Source organism: Daldinia caldariorum (assembly GCF_022478825.1).
Source record: "Daldinia caldariorum strain CBS 122874 unplaced genomic scaffold F4812scaffold_10, whole genome shotgun sequence".
Taxonomy (NCBI): Eukaryota; Fungi; Ascomycota; class Sordariomycetes; order Xylariales; family Hypoxylaceae; genus Daldinia; species Daldinia caldariorum.
The window spans coordinates 186,273-201,814 of NW_025953046.1; the positions used below are offsets into that span (position 1 = coordinate 186,273).

The 15,542-nt window shown below is 49.3% G+C and overlaps 4 protein-coding genes across 4 annotated transcripts; 2 read left to right on the forward strand and 2 right to left on the reverse strand.

Annotated features, from left to right (window-relative positions):
- Positions 1-1,717: 1,717 nt before the first annotated feature.
- On the forward strand, positions 1,718-4,343 carry F4812DRAFT_465188 (putative amino acid permease; the record flags this gene model as incomplete). Its single annotated transcript, XM_047938417.1, has 3 exons — positions 1,718-2,124; positions 2,239-2,529; positions 2,610-4,343. The coding sequence occupies 3 exons, from the start codon at positions 1,718-1,720 to the stop codon at positions 3,664-3,666; spliced, it is 1,755 nt and encodes a 584-aa protein (XP_047789355.1). The 3' UTR covers positions 3,667-4,343.
- A 1,264-nt stretch (positions 4,344-5,607) lies between these two features.
- On the reverse strand, positions 5,608-8,368 carry F4812DRAFT_46577 (DUF1941-domain-containing protein). The gene is made up of 3 exons (XM_047938484.1): positions 7,707-8,368; positions 7,325-7,646; positions 5,608-7,248 (listed from the first exon to the last, which is right to left on the reverse strand). Exons 1-3 carry the CDS (start codon positions 8,114-8,116, stop codon positions 5,962-5,964), a joined length of 2,019 nt encoding a protein of 672 aa, XP_047789356.1. The 5' UTR covers positions 8,117-8,368; the 3' UTR covers positions 5,608-5,961.
- Positions 8,369-8,545: 177 nt separating this feature from the next.
- Positions 8,546-11,971, forward strand: F4812DRAFT_430907 (chloride channel). Its single transcript, XM_047934396.1, has 4 exons — positions 8,546-9,609; positions 9,661-9,813; positions 9,875-9,989; positions 10,055-11,971. The coding sequence occupies exons 1-4, from the start codon at positions 8,788-8,790 to the stop codon at positions 11,674-11,676; spliced, it is 2,712 nt and encodes a 903-aa protein (XP_047789357.1). The 5' UTR covers positions 8,546-8,787; the 3' UTR covers positions 11,677-11,971.
- Positions 11,972-13,036: 1,065 nt separating this feature from the next.
- F4812DRAFT_46675 (uncharacterized protein) lies at positions 13,037-15,202 on the reverse strand. Its single transcript, XM_047938570.1, has 3 exons — positions 14,785-15,202; positions 13,449-14,552; positions 13,037-13,377 (listed from the first exon to the last, which is right to left on the reverse strand). The coding sequence occupies exons 1-3, from the start codon at positions 14,795-14,797 to the stop codon at positions 13,187-13,189; spliced, it is 1,308 nt and encodes a 435-aa protein (XP_047789358.1). The 5' UTR covers positions 14,798-15,202; the 3' UTR covers positions 13,037-13,186.
- Positions 15,203-15,542: the final 340 nt, after the last annotated feature.

Sequence of the window (15,542 nt, forward strand, 5' to 3'; positions counted from 1 at the left end):
AAGTAGTTGAGTGGATCAAAGGATCTACCTCGTTTACTCTAGTGCGGTTTGTACCCTGGAACCTTGGAAGACGTGGAAAAGATACTGCGGTACGTAATAATCAGTACTTGGTACAGTAATGTAATTGATGCCTCTATTGTTTGCCACAGAGTTGAGATATATCAATGGATTGTGATTGGCTATAGCCGATGTGTTCTGTTAGTAAGCTTTGGCCCAATCAGCTGGTTTACCTTGGCATCGGTCCTTGAAGGTTGGTGTTTCCCCAACTTCTCTTCGGCCTCCTCTTGGCATTGATAATAAGAAGCTACAGCCTATCAAATGTCGAGCTAGCCGAGTACTTGGCTACCTCTCATGTGAAATAGAGCTAATAATTGACTAGGTACTAGACTAACCACTTGCCCCAGATAATGAGATAATGGACTAGAACTGCCAGATCCAGTAGGAGGTCCTTCCTGACATAGGTAGTATGTATACCTTTTATGTAAATCTTGATCGTCTCCTTATTCGTCTACTATCTAAACTCGTCCAACTTTTTTTAACTTTTTTTTTTTTTTATCTCGAGGCCCCGAGCAAACTCAACCATTGTGGGCAGCCCATCTCCCATAAACTGCGCCGCTCCGCTTTAAACAATATTATATCTTGGTACACTAAGCTGGTTGGTTGAAGCGCTAGCCCTTGTAAAATGACGATAGCCAGCACGGCTGGGGAATCAGGAACGAGCATTCGGGTACTGGCCGACGAAGAAGTTGATTCCCTCACCCTCGACAACGAAACATCACATGTGATCTGCGATCAGCATGCTACAGTTCGTAGCATTCGGGGCAATTTATATATAGTGTTTCTCCTGAATTCTCCTCGACGATAGTTCACTGGCGTCGCGCATTGGTTAAGTCGTCTTGTAATGAGGCGCCGAGGAAAAGCCAGAGAGCACGCGACATGTTGCCAGCACCCCCCCTCGGCCCCCGGACCATTTTCTTCTCTTAGTAGGTAACCACCATGTAACGGATTGAACTGAGAGCACCCTAGACGAGCTACCAGGGTAGGGGTCCCCGAAGAGAAGCAGTTAGCCGGAGAAAGCCAAGAACACTAAGAGGGCCCAGAATTCATTCCATGTGCTGATACGGTGTTATACTCCATATAGTGATAGGAAACCGGGGTCACCCGTACATACACCTACACCAGTACAGGACGTCGGTCAGCGATATGCACCTAGACTGGCTAGTTCCTCCCGGACGAGTGTTGGAGAGAGATAACCAATGCCCCGCCGCCTCTCTACTATGTACACTACCTACCTAGTAATTGCTGCGTACATAGTAGAGAAAGAGATAGACAGTAAAATAAGGTCAGTCATTGGTTCTTTATTTCTATCGTAAGGTCATTGCTACGTAGTAATTGTTCCGATCACCAATCCGGGAAACGGAAACCGTCGGGGGTAGAAGTCTCGTTACCTACCCGTTGTTGGATTTAATTCATATAATATTTAATAGCTGAACATCTCCCCAGCCTAACCTTCACGTCCCCTTCGCCCTCTTATTTGTTCTGATTCTTCGACAAAAAAGAACACTAGGGCTGAACACACAGAATTGTCTGGAGTTGTCTTGCAATTCTCTTGTGTGTCGTTTATAGTCGACCCTTTCTTTCTTTTTCTTTTTTTTTGTTCGATTTCGTTCATTATTAGGAACCTTTTATCGAAAGAAGAAAAGTACACGATAAAATCATGGAGAAGCAGGGAGTGGTGCAGAGGTCGGTCAGGTCGACGGCCTCGTCGCCCTCGGGCGACAAGGACAAGACCTCATATAACGACGTGGACATTGAGGGCTCACACATCCGGGGTATCGAAACATCGGCGGAAACGTCGTTGCATCGTGGTCTTAAAGCCCGTCACATTACTATGATTGCTATCGGTGGTGCTATTGGAACAGGTCTTATCATCGGAACCGGTAAGGCTCTCGCGCAAGCCGGCCCGGGCTCTATTTTCATCTCGTACACCCTCGTCGGTATGATTGTCTACTTGGTTATGACCGCTCTTGGTGAGATGGCCGCTTGGCTCCCGATGTCTGCTGGTTTCACTGGTTATGCTTCTCGATTTTGCGACCCCTCCCTCGGTTTTGCGCTCGGTTGGACGTAAGTTTTTGATCCTACTCACTCCTTGTCGCTCATCTTATTCGCGCGTGTCGCGCAGTACGCATATAACATGCATAGCAACAAAAGCTGACATGCCAAACCTTTGCGATATAGTTATTGGCTTAAATATATCATCGTGACGCCTAATCAGCTCACAGCCGCGGCTTTGGTTATACAGTTCTGGCTGCCTCGAGACCATGTCAACCCGGGTGTTTGGATCGCCATATTCCTAGTCGCCATCATTTTCATCAATTATTTCGGTATCCAGTTCTTCGGTGAATTCGAATTCTGGCTCTCGAGTTTCAAGGTTATCGTCATCCTTGGCGTTATTCTTCTATCCCTTATTATCGCTTGCGGCGGTGCTGATGGCGACCCGAGGGGATTCCGATACTGGCGTGAACCTGGGTAAGTGGATTCATGTAGTCTTATGATAATGATGATGAGACTATTAACTATAGAGAAATCATGTTGCTGACTCGGAACAGTGCTTTCGCCCCTTACATTGCGACAGGCTCCTGGGGCCAGTTCCTCGGCTTTTGGTCTACCATGGTTACTGCTACTTTTGCTTATCTGAGTACCGAGTTGGTTGGTGTGACGGTTGGTGAAGCTCAGAACCCGCGCAAGACTATCCCCCGCGCCATCAAGCTCACCTTCTACCGAATTGTCGTCTTCTACTGTGTCAGCATTCTTTTGATCGGCATGTGTGTCCCCTACAACTCTCCGGACCTTATTTTCGCCACCGACCCTTCAAAGAATCCCAATGCGGGCAAAAACGCCAACAGCTCCAATGCCAGCGCTTCCCCGTTCGTAGTTGCCATCAAGCTTGCTAAGATCCCGGCTCTCGACCACATCCTCAACGCCTGTATCCTTCTTTTCGTCTTCTCCGCCGCCAACTCCGATCTGTACATTGCTAGCCGAACTCTCTATGGTCTGTCCTCCGACGGCGCCGCCCCCTCCATCTTCCGAAAGACCGATAGCAGGGGCGTGCCTCTATACTCCCTTTTCACTTCCGCGGCGTTCGCCCTCCTCGCCTTCCTGAACGTTTCAGATGACTCCAAGCAGGTCTTCAGTTACTTCGTCAACCTGACTACCATATTTGGTCTCTTGACCTGGATTTCAATCCTCGTGACGCATATCTGGTTCGTGCGGGCGCGCCGTGCGCAGAACCTAACCAACGACATGATGCCGTACAAGGCGCCTCTTGGTTTGTGGGGTTCGTATGCGGCGCTGTTCATGTGCATCCTGATCGCACTTACTAAGAACTACGATGTGTTCACGGGCGACTGGAGCAAGAAGTACCCCACCTTCATCACGGGCTACCTAGGTATCCCCATCTACCTGATCCTGATTCTCGGACACAAAGCCTGGACCAAGAGCAAGGGCGTCCGCCCACACGAGTGCGACTTCTACACGGGCAAGGATATCATCGACCGCGAGGAAGAGGAATTCCTCGCCTCGCAGGCCGCCAAGAGGGCAGCGACCCCCGAGACCCACCAGGGTCTTGCGCGCTTCTACAGACGCTTCGTCTCCTGGCTGTTCTAAGACAGCGGCGGGCTACTCTCGTCATGATCACGTGTATTTAAGGAAGTCGGTTACTTTGCGTTGGATTTTTGCGTGGGACGGGGGCGGGACAGGGGGAAAGCGAGCGGGCAGACGGTTGTATTGCTTGCCGTATATTGAAAAGATACCTATTTCTACCTATAGCTACCTATACCTATCTGTACATATATATCCTGCGTTAGGTAACGTCGCGTACAAGCGCTACAGTATAATGAAGGAAATTTTATTTGTTACATGTATAGTTTCTCTTTTTGAATTGTGTGAGGTGCGTTGTTGTCTCTACGGAGATACTTTCTATAGTGGGAGCCGCGCCGATGATGCTGCTGTACACGCGGTGGTATACCTATTAGGTAGCGAGTAGGTAGCATTAGGTATGTAATTTCTTGCTAGGTATTGTCTATATACCTAGGTACAGAGTCAAGACGACGAAGCCCCTTCGCGGTTTTACCGCCTTTCTTACCCCGTGTCAGAACTTACGTGATCCCTAAATCCCGAATTGTCGGGGAAAAAAGCCTTGAGGCTGAAGAAGGAGGGGATCGGAAGATAGGTAGCGGTAGGGCGGGCAGGTACAAGTCTGTGGGCGTAGCGTAGCATCACAGGGACGGCGGGCGGAGATTGCGAGAGGCCCTGCGTAGGGTTGCGGGTGCGGTGGTATGAGTTTGGGATGGGTTTGATATAGTTGGCTGGATGAGTGAATGAATGGTTGGTAGCTTTTTTTTTTCTACCATTCTCCAACCCCCCCTTTTGACTACGCTACGTTACCTAAGAGCTTAGAGGGCGGGAGACTGTGGACAAGGGGGCTAACAGGTTAGGTAGAGATGTGAATCGCATGAATGACATGAGCGCGGCGTTTCATTGCCTTATATGAGGTATTGCAAAAAGAATTAAAAAAACGGCGCAGAGATAGATAGTGTTGACTGGTCATTTAGCCGCGTTGACACATTAATGATATAGTAACCTAATGAATTTTTTTTTTATTAACTACCTGTCAATTCTATCGGAGACTACGATCAGAAACATGGAGATGCGGTAGCGTCATTCCATACTACTAGTCAATTGCTCTAAACAATACCGAGATACGCTCTACTGGTATTACCTATGGTATCCAATGGACTTCACCGGGTACCTATATCCACACTCTGCCTCGGTCCTCCCTTACTTACTCCAGGCACGCTATCTGCACTGGGCATCGTGTTTGCTGAAAACCCAGCTGCCCAGTAGTATGTAAGGTTGGTGAACGTTATTCTCACGTAGGACCGGACCGAGACCCGTTTTCTGGTAGAAGTAAACACGGAGCGACCAGGGTCTGGGGCCGAATAGGAGACGAAGTCATGTATGATCCCGCAAGTCTGTGATGCACTGGTACTCCTTTTAAGGAAAGTAGTATCCAGCCATATTCAAAAGAAAGAAAAAATTCCAACGCTTGCACGACATATAAATATGACGAGTCACGGGGAGCTGGGAGTGTTGGGACAGGGGGGTCATCACATCGTGCATAATGGGCGATTCGAAGCTTCTATACGTTCCGCTACGTACACACTCTCTCTACAGTATACCTATGATAGGTAGAAAGTAACGTTTGCTGAACCTATCAATCAACTCGCAGTGGACGTTACGGGCACGTAAGATTGACATCGGATATCCAATAGGAAGACGAGTCACGAACCAACATCTCCGAAAGGTGGCGAGGTTGGTCAGAGTCACAGCGAAAGATAAGGCCAGAAGCCTAACAGCCGGCAGAATAGAATAGGGGTTTTTGTCTATCTCTCTGAATGTGCGAGATGGAACGACAAAGTGGAAATGCGAACTAGGCGAGCATTAGACAAGAAGCGAAAAGGAGAAGAAAAGAAAAGAAGGCAAAAAAAGTTAGCCTCGATGGGATTTGAGCCCATGACCTTCCCAACCTCGACCTCGCATCCGAGTACATTGCTCGGAGGCGCGTAATGATGGACTATGCTCCCACTACATCACACATCACCAAGCTTTGTCTTGTATTGTTTGATGCTGGTGAACCTGCATTTCCGATTCATAAGTTTAGGTAATATGCAATAGATGTCTAAACCGCTTGTTCAAACCAGAAGACTATATTGCATCTTTGACTCTGTACTTCAGGGTTGTAATATCTATCTGAGGCAAATAACCCCTGAGTGAGGCCAAAGTCAAAAAGAGCCTGAACAAGATAAACTGCGATATCCAAGTCACCACGTACGAAAATAAAATCAGACGGGTACTCAATAGCCTACTTCTAGGTAGATTTAGGTTAGGTTAGGTGCCTACTTATGCGTCTAGTTTGGATAACATATATTCCAACTCTTTCGCGGTATCACTATTCCCATCCACCCTACCCTTTAACTGCTCCGCGACGCCCCGTATAGCATGAGTCGAATGCACATACCGCCTCTTCATGCCGGGATTCGCATTCGACAGCAGCGTCGCGGCAAGCTGCAACACATCGGTCTGGAAGTCGACAAGCACCTCGTCCCTGACGCCGCTTTCCACAATCGGTACGTCGTGGGCCGCTACCGCAGTCACCACGTCCATCCAGTCCTCCGGCGTGGCGCCCTCGCTCTCCGCTACGATCTGCAGCACGAGCGCGATGCGCGTCCCGCGGACGACGTCTGCCTCCTGCAGGGTGGTCGACGCGGAGCTCTCTTCGAGGATCCGGAGCATGTCGCCCGACAGGATTTTCCAGCCCTCGTACGAGGCGAAAGCCTCGAGCCCCTTCGACGTGCGCAGTATGCCTTCGAGAGCCGCTAGGATGGGGAGCCTGTAATCGAGGCTGCTTGGCTGCGACGAATCTGAACCACCTTCACCACCACCACCACCACTGCTGCTGCTGCTTTGGTACAACTCCATAAACATGTCCATCAGCCCCGCGCCCTCTTTCCTCAGGACATCGCCGTCGTCGTCGCGGACCCAGAGCGCGATGGCGCGGATAGCGGACAGTATGAACGCGTCCGTAGCCGCGCCCTCGTCCTTGGTGTCCCAGGCCAGCGTCTTATGAGAGCCGAAGTGGGTATGTGCGCTGCCGACGCGCGCCTCCGGGTGCAAGCCCCGGGCCCCCGCGACCGAAGCGTCCCAGCGGTCCCGCAGGTACTCCATCGTGACGGACAAGGTCTCGGCGATGGAGCTGCTGAGCTTGAGGACTAGGTCGGGAGACATCCGGAGCCAGGAATCCGACGGCTTCTTCGCGTCCGGCCTGGGATTGTCTAGCTCCTCCATCCACGAGATGAGTTGCCCGATGAATGCGGTCAGGATGTCGAGTGCGGAGGTGAGACGCTGCGATATCCGCGGATATTCCGGGTCGTTGAGCTTCCCCAGAAGAGAGGGTAGGGTCGCGCGTAGGTCTACCAGGATGAGATTGATGAAGAGGTACGAGAACGGCTTCGGGGAGTCCTTCTCGTCGAGAAATAGTAATTGGGGCGTTGATTCTGGGTATATAAGTAGCAGGGCGCCTGCACAATTCGTGTATGCAGAACGGCTGGCTGCAGTTGGTCTATTAGTCGACAAGTTCCGTATGAGCTTGGTAACAGAGCCGAGCCACTTTGGATTGTGAGGGATGAGCTAGATGATGGTTAGAAGCTGTTTGCGAAGGTTGATGGTGTATTGGGTAGGTAGACAGGGATGGGGTCATACATACATTCTCGTTGAGATTTCTCAGGATATGGGATACGAATTCTAAAAGGCTAGTTGCGTCGGTTCCAATGAAGGAGGATACAAAAGCTTGTATCCCTTGGTCGATTTTAGTCCTCATCGCTTCCCTGGCGGCTTCATCTTCAAGGCCGGTAGTTCCCCTTTCCCAGGCCCATATGAATATCGTGAGCACATGTGCATGCTCTGGAGCAATTTCTATTAGGGGAGTCCAGTCCTCGACGTCAAGATCAGCGAAGCTTTTGGCACCACCAGGGACGGCGACAAGAGTCAGCAACGTCTCGATGATTACCTGGGTTGTTTCTTTAGAACTGACTTTGTGTTAGCGTGAGGTACCTAATGACTTGTAGATGAGGGTCGGTTTTCATCACCTGTAGAGGACGGCTTTGGCTAATCTTGGTATTCTGGCAAGTAGCTTTGCGTCCTGCTTCGCATCATCGGGCAACAAGACAGCGAATGTATGGATGACAGCGACAGCCAAGTCAAGCATATCCCTAGAGCTCTTTTGTTCTGAGCTAGAGTCAGAACCGGTGCGTAACAGGCGGTCCAGGAATTTGGGTGAAATAGAGTCCCATAGTGAAACTATGACTTCTTTCTCGCTCTGAAGCTCTGGGGAGTTGTCTAAGACGGATTTAAGTAGAGCTAAACCAACGAATCTAGAGGTGTCATCTTTGGTCTTGAGGAGTTGTTGAATTTTCTCTATAGATGAAGTCTTAGTTTCGCTTGATCCGTTTTCATCGGTGTTTTCAACTTGGATGTTTGAGACATCTGAAATATCCATCTTCTCTTTCTCTCTCTCACTTATACGGGGTATCAAAATATCAAATCCTCAACTCGAGGGACACACACACTCTCTTTTCCAACGTATGATGTAGATTCGGTTGGCATTTATGAACGAGTAGCTTGTTTTGAATTTTAACTCGTAATTTAATCCAATGTAAATTAATGTCTTTATGAATAGCTCGAATCATGAGTTATTGAATCATCTCTTTTTTCTGATTTGACTTTGCATCATTTCTTCGTAAGAGCCAATAAAAAGGGCAGTAAGTCACAGTTACAGTTACAGAGGGCCGGTAACGATTAAGCTTTTATCGTTATCGCTTCTCCGCAACTAGACCTACGCGGTACCTCCTAATAATAGACATTAGGTACGTATTGCACATGTACCAAAGTACCTCTAGGTACACTGGAACCTTACTCAAACAGGTCCAGTGCACGTACTACGTACATTTAGGTACATGTAAACCCACTTGCGTAGGTACGTTAGCGACAGGCTACAGCGATTCCGACCCCTAACCAACCTTCTAACCAACCTTCTGGTCGCAAAGCCGCAACGCGAATATCCACCTCTAACCTACTCGTAGCCATGAAATCTGGCAAATATCCCTACTTCGACTCAATAAGGTAGCATAGGGACCGCGATATGGCAGATCGCATCATCAGGCCTTCAACATGGCAAGCAGCAGGAATATCATAAACCCCCACGAAGAAGAAGGCTCGTCTTCTTCAACCCGGTCACCGAACGGACTGCAACCTCCCAACAATAACGAAAGAGACGAGCTGGACTACTTGTTTGGCGGCGACGATGGGGATCTACTGGGAAATGACCCCTTGAACGAGGATTTGACGGAACCTATGAGCTTCAAGCGAAAACAAAAGCAATCCGTCTTCTCGCAGCCGAGTCGATTATTATCCGCACTCACCGGTAATCGCTTGGGATCCGGATCCCCACGAGCACCCCATTCCGACACCGAAACACCCACGAGGCTGGAAGGTCTGAATCTGGAGCGACCAGAGAATACTTCTGATGCGCCGGACGGTCAGAAAGAGGGAGCGCCGCTGGATTGGTACGTTGAAGGGCCAGGCCGGAGAGTGGGGTATGAGGATCTTACGGCCATCGATTGGATCTTCGAGTATACAAAAGAGCGACAACGCCTACGAGTGCTGTACTCGAGCGCGACGGGCATAGTTGGATACATACAACAGCTCTTAGATTCCAGCCAGACATGGGTTATCCTCGTGTTGACGGGAATTGCTGTCGGCGGGCTGGCAGCGGCTATAGACGTCGCCTCGGACTGGCTGGGTGATATAAAGACTGGCTACTGCACTTCCGGGCCTGAAGGAGGCGCGTTTTATTTAAACAAGCAATTCTGCTGTTATGGCTACGACCAGGGTGCTAAGTGCCTTGGATGGAAACATTGGGCCGCAGCTCTGGGTATAAGTTCTACTGGCGGGAGATGGTTTATAGAGTACTTCTTTTTTCTATTATTTTCTGTGAGTTCAACGATCAGCGTTTTCGAGCACAAGTTACTAATAAATTTGTAGGTGACATTTGCCCTATGCGCCGGTTTCCTGGTTAAGGAATACGCCATATATGCGAAGCACAGTGGTATACCTGAGATAAAGACCGTGTTGGGTGGTTTCGTTATTCGGCGCTTCTTGGGGACATGGACGCTTGTTACCAAGTCCCTGGGGTTAGTAAGTTCTCCCAGATCACAGCAGATCACATATGTTAGACAGCCAAGCTGACTGGTATTAGTGTCTTGCCGTCGCCTCAGGCATGTGGCTGGGTAAGGAGGGCCCTTTGGTACATGTTGCCTGCTGTTGCGCAAACCTGTTCATCAAATTATTCCCCAATATTAATACCAATGAAGGTCCGTATCCCAAGTAGCAATGGCTTTAAACGAGTGCTTTAAACGTGTGCGCTAACCTGAACCAGCACGGAAACGAGAGGTACTATCTGCGGCTGCGGCGTCGGGAATCTCTGTCGCATTCGGATCCCCTATTGGGGGTGTGTTATTCAGTCTCGAACAGTTGTCCTACTACTTTCCCGACAAGACTATGTGGCAGAGTTTCGTGTGCGCCATGACAGCAGCCGTCGTGCTACAGGCCTTTGACCCCTTCCGGTCTGGCAACCTCGTGTTGTACCAAGTCAAGTTCAGCACGGGTTGGCACGACTTCGAACTGATACCCTTTGCCCTTCTCGGTATACTAGGCGGCCTCTACGGCGGACTCTTCATCAAGGCAAATATGCGTGTGGCACAGTGGAAGAAGTCAACATCATGGCTTCCAGGACCCTTAACACAAGTCGTCGTCGTGGCTCTCTTGACAGCCCTAATTAACTACCCCAATTTCTACATGCGAGCTCAATCTTCGGAGCTCGTGTCTTCACTGTTCAGTGACTGCGCATTGGTGCTAGATGATCAATTCGGCCTTTGTAAAACGGGCGCTGCGACGGCCGGCACCATCATTTTGCTATTGTTTGCCGCCGTTCTAGGCTTCTTCCTTGCGTCTATTACCTTCGGGCTACAGATCCCGGCCGGCATCATCCTACCTTCTATGGCTATTGGAGCACTTTCTGGCAGGGCAGTCGGTATCATCATGGAGATTTGGCAGCGAAGTCATCCCGACTTCTTCGCCTTTAGTACCTGTGATCCTGGCCGACCCTGCGTCACACCAGGTGTATACGCCATGATCGGTGCAGCTGCTACACTTGCGGGCGTTACTAGAATGACCGTCTCTATTGTTGTTATTATGTTCGAGCTTACAGGCGCGCTGACTTACGTGCTCCCGATCATGGTGGCTGTGATGCTATCTAAGTGGGTGGGCGACGCATTCTCACGGCGCGGTATCTACGAGAGCTGGATTCACTTCAACGAGTACCCGTTCCTAGACTCCGGTGACGAGGGCAGTGGTGCGCAGCACGTACCGGATATCCCAGCATCGCAGATCATGACGCGCATCGAGGATCTAGTCGTGCTAACCGCGACGGGCCACACCATCGCCAGCCTCCGCGGCGTGCTCGAATCGTGCGACTACCGCGGGTTCCCCGTGGTCAGCGATCCGCGTGACGCCATCCTGCTCGGCTACATCAGCCGGGCCGAGCTCGCGTACAACCTGGCGGCCAGCACGCAGCCGCCGCGCAGCTTGCCTCCCGAGACGGAGGCCTTCTTCTCGCACCAGCCACTCGCGGACCCGCGCACCACGCTGGACCTGCGCCCCTGGATGGACCAAACCCCCCTGACGCTGCCCAGCCGCAGCACCCTGCACCTCGCCGTCGCCTACTTCCAAAAGCTCGGCGTCCGTTACGTGCTCTTCAGCGATCGCGGCGTCCTCCAGGGCCTGCTCACCAAGAAGGACTGCTGGTACGTGCTCAACGGCGCCGAGGAGGGGCGAAGTACCGCGAGGACGGCAATAGCCGGGCAAGGGGGTCGTGTGAGCGGAGGGGGCCACGATGACGATGATGTGGCAGGCGCCGTGGGGGAACGGAGCGGCTTATTAGGTCCCGACGAGAGCTTGCCGGATTCGCCGGCGGACGATGATAGAAGTGGAATCTTATAGATCAACTAGGTGACTTAGGTACCTAGGTAGATATTTGTGATTTGAGTTCGGTGGCGGCGTTTGGCTTTGTTCAGGACGTATCATACCTAGGAAGGCGCGTGATATAGGCAGGGCTAATATTGTGGGATATCTTGACACTCTACTAGAAACTTCTAGACTTCTAGGGGCTTCACCTATCACATTTAGGTACTTACAAGTGGCGTGCTGATAAGTATACGTAGACGTAGACGTAGACGTATACGCGAATGTGAAATCTCGTCATCTCATCCACCCGGAACGCCGTCTTAGATAAACTCACACCTTGATCCGCTTCTCCCTCGTCACACCAGCCAATAAGGTGGAATGGTAAGAGAAAAAAATCATTTTCGACGAGTACGAAAAAAAAGCAAAAGCAAAAGCAAAACGAACGAGAAAGAAGAAAAGAAGAAAAAAGCAGTAAGCTCTGAAGCGGTATAACATAAGTTACTAAAGTGGCCCAGTCCAGTCCAGTCCAGCCCAGTCCAGGCCGGTGTCGTTTAATAGGACGGGTTCGCTATTACGGTTTACAGGTACCTGCCGCAAGAGAAGCGAGATGAAATCAAACAGCAGGTTAGGTTAAGTTAGAGGTAAACACCTACCTAAGGTAAGGTCTGTGATAGGCGGCCTTGTAACGAAGGTGCTAAAACGCGAGCGGATTGTACTACGAAGGAGGTTAAGTACCTTCCTGGAGGTAGGTAGTTTAGGTATGCGGTATACGGCATGGCTAATATACCTAATAATACCTTGTGCCTACATGCGGACGTGCGTGCTAGAAGGGCTCATGTGCCGAAATAATTTGTGTGTTCATGCATTAGGCAGAGTATGAGAAAGGGGGTGTGGCTATTATCAGCGTTCACGACGTTATCGAAGCGTTAATAGAAGAAACGTTATTAAATACCTACACGCGTGGTAAATATGATTTATTCATGTCAATTAGAGACGGTACACATTAGGTACCTAACCTGATATTTTGGAAGAAAGAAAAAGCACACCGTCTCTTATTGCGCCTATGTAATAGTATGCTTGTTTCCCTTATCGTAGCATGATTCTCACTCCTGTCGTCAGGAACACCAGAATATGAAGGCCGTAGCTGTTGAAAAAAAGACGCAGGCCAGCATCGTAGCCCGACTTGAGTCAATAAAAAGATGGGTATCACGCCGTGGATGTTATAAATCCCAACTCCCCTTTCCATGCAGTAAACTTATGCCCACCACCGTTGTACCCTCCGTTTCTATGTGCCCATTTCCGATCCCACTTGGGTCGGTAAAAAAAACCCATTCTTCCTGTTGGAAAGTCACTTGATAGTATAGTAGAACACCTCTATTACAATTACGCACGAGGCTGAAAATCTCATGGTATGCTGCTGCCGCTCCACAGGTTACCCAGCTACCCTGCTAGCCCTACTAACTTGTCCCACTTCTCATCTGAACTGCGTCTGCACCACGTCAGCTGGACAATGAAGTGGCATTTCCTTACAATGCGCCAGGCCACGTCACGAAGAAACAGCTGGTCGCTTCCCCTTCTTATTGGCGGTCATGATCTTCAGTTCGAGATGGTAGTAGGACTTTTGGTTCTTGCCCTTCTTTTCCTTTGGATCGACTTTAGTTCGGCAAACGGGACATGTCTTTTTCATATTATCGATATGAAGTGCCGAATGTAGGCATTCGGAACAGAAAAGGTGACCTAATGGTGTGTGGGTTAGTAACGGAACATATAAAAAGAACTGGGCAGCAAGGTGTCTATTTACAACATACCACAATGCGTGACAGTTAAGTAAGAGGTGTCGTCCATGCAAATGACGCACTGGAATTTGCCAAGCTTGACGCGATTGTCAGTTTTAGGGGCCATGAGCTCCGACGGGACTTCAGCAGCATTCGATAGGTCAATAGCTTCATGAATTTCGTCCGCGGGGCCACAAAAACCATCATCGGCAAAAGGATTTTGATCGTTCGGTTTCCATTTTGTTCTGCTTGCTCGGCCGGAGTTCGAAGGGGATGAGTGAGATGTTCGTAGCCTCTTGGAAGCCGCATCGTTATTTGCGCCGACAGCGGCTCGTTTCCTAACAGAAGGCATAGAGGGTGTTGCAGGGTCGACTCCTGACGTAGAATCGAAGTCTGGTTCCTCCTTTGTCAGGTCGACTAGATGCTCTTTGTTGTTCCTCGAGCGACGAGAACTGGTTGCTGGCATTGCCTCACCAACTTCGAGAGGTTTCGGTAGGTTAGAGGATCGTGGTCTAGTAGGTAGAAGAGGGCTGCTGTTGATCGGAGGAAGAGACGGCGATGAAAAATCACCGTCGCCTAAAGCAGTAAGGTAATAGTCGTCGCTGTTCGCCTCGAAACCGGGTCTACTCGACTGTGGAAGTTGGTCGATAATGTTACGAGTGTTAGATGATAATGGCCTCTGTTCCTGGCCTCGCGGTGGGGCAAGTCCGAGGTGGGCGTCGGTCTGGAAATGAGACAGCCGCCGTAGACTTGAATCCAGCCCGAACAATGTAACTCCTAGTCGAGAAGGCGCCCAACTAGGCCTTCCTTCGCTGTGGTTATTGTAATTCGCGGGTGGTGATCGGTTGCGTTCTTGAGTCGGATAACGGCGGGGCGAATAGTGAGGTACGGAAGAATGAACTTGTTGGAAGGAACCGGAGGCGGTAGAAAATTGGTAATCGTTCAGTAGTAGGTCAGGTAAAGAGGGTAACCGGTTACTCGAGTGATCTTGCTGATTCGGACTGAAAGGTGTCAAATGCGTAGGAGTAGATGATCGTCCGAAAGAAACAGGTCGGTTGAGGATATTGTAGTCGAAGAGGTCGGCGACGCTGGCAAATGCGTTTCCATGCGCAGGATCTAGATCCGGTTGTGATACTACTAGGTTGCACGCAGCCAGGTTTTAGCCTCCTATTCCTATTCCTGACAGTGCGAGATGTGGTTATGGATTAGGGTGAAGTTTGATTTGAGAGGAGTGAAGTAGGTTAGGTACTTGTGGGAGAAAAGGTTTAACGGTACAATAAGTACGAAGTATTGTTTGTACCTAGGGTAAGTTAAAGCAGTGTAAAAAAACACTGTTTTGAGAAATACTTAATAAAGTGGGAAGACTTACCTCTGTATGCCATTATTTCTTTTCGTTTCTTTTCGACTTTTTTTTTTTCTTTTTTTACTTCTTCCTCTTCCTCCGGTCTGAGGAATGTAGGTAGGTTAATTAGAAATAGAAAAACCGAGGTGACTAATAAAAAAAAAGTTGGATTGTTGATTCCCTCCTGAGAATGGAAGCATACAGCAATAACAGTAGCAATATTGTTAGTTAGCAATTGCAAACCTTTAGCTTAAATGCTTCTCCTTTTTTTTGGTGCGTGATTGTCATCTGGTAGAGGGCAGTGGCGATTTACTTTCGGCGATAAAAGACCGGTGTTCTTTCCCTGTCGCTCTTGAGGTTTCCAGGCGTTCACGGACCTTAGGTGGTAGGTAGGTAGTAGGTAGTAAGTAGGAGTCAGCTTCCCAGGATGCGTAATTGCCAGGTCTTTCTCTCTTGCCAATTTGCAATAATAACGATTACCTAGGTAGTTATCTCGGTAAATTTGTAGAACCCGTAAAACCAGTAAAACAACAGTTCTTCTTCCTCAAACAAGTTATTCTTCCACCTCGATGTTCGAACATGCTATTCGATTTATCGTCGTTCGATTAAAATGAAAAAAAATATGTTGTTGCTGATAAGAAGGGCCGTAATTTTGCTTCTTTTGGTTTATCTTTCTCTCACTTTTCTTTATGTTGCTTAATTAAGAATTCGGCAAAAAAGAGAAGAAAAAAGAAGAAAAAAGTAAGCTGTTCATCAAAAACTCATTACGAGGATGATGTGAGGTT

Coding starts and splice junctions, on each gene's coding strand:
- F4812DRAFT_46577 (XM_047938484.1), bottom strand. CDS start 8,116: ATGGATATTTCAGATGTCTCAAACATCCAAGTTGAAAACACCGATGAA. Junction 7,647..7,706: donor GCCAAAGCCGTCCTCTACAG/GTGATGAAAACC, acceptor ACACAAAGTCAG/TTCTAAAGAAACAACCCAGG. Junction 7,249..7,324: donor TGAGAAATCTCAACGAGAAT/GTATGTATGACC, acceptor ACCATCATCTAG/CTCATCCCTCACAATCCAAA.
- F4812DRAFT_430907 (XM_047934396.1), top strand. CDS start 8,788: ATGGCAAGCAGCAGGAATATCATAAACCCCCACGAAGAAGAAGGCTCG. Junction 9,814..9,874: donor TTACCAAGTCCCTGGGGTTA/GTAAGTTCTCCC, acceptor GACTGGTATTAG/TGTCTTGCCGTCGCCTCAGG. Junction 9,990..10,054: donor CAATATTAATACCAATGAAG/GTCCGTATCCCA, acceptor AACCTGAACCAG/CACGGAAACGAGAGGTACTA.
- F4812DRAFT_46675 (XM_047938570.1), bottom strand. Junction 13,378..13,448: donor CTTAACTGTCACGCATTGTG/GTATGTTGTAAA, acceptor ACACACCATTAG/GTCACCTTTTCTGTTCCGAA.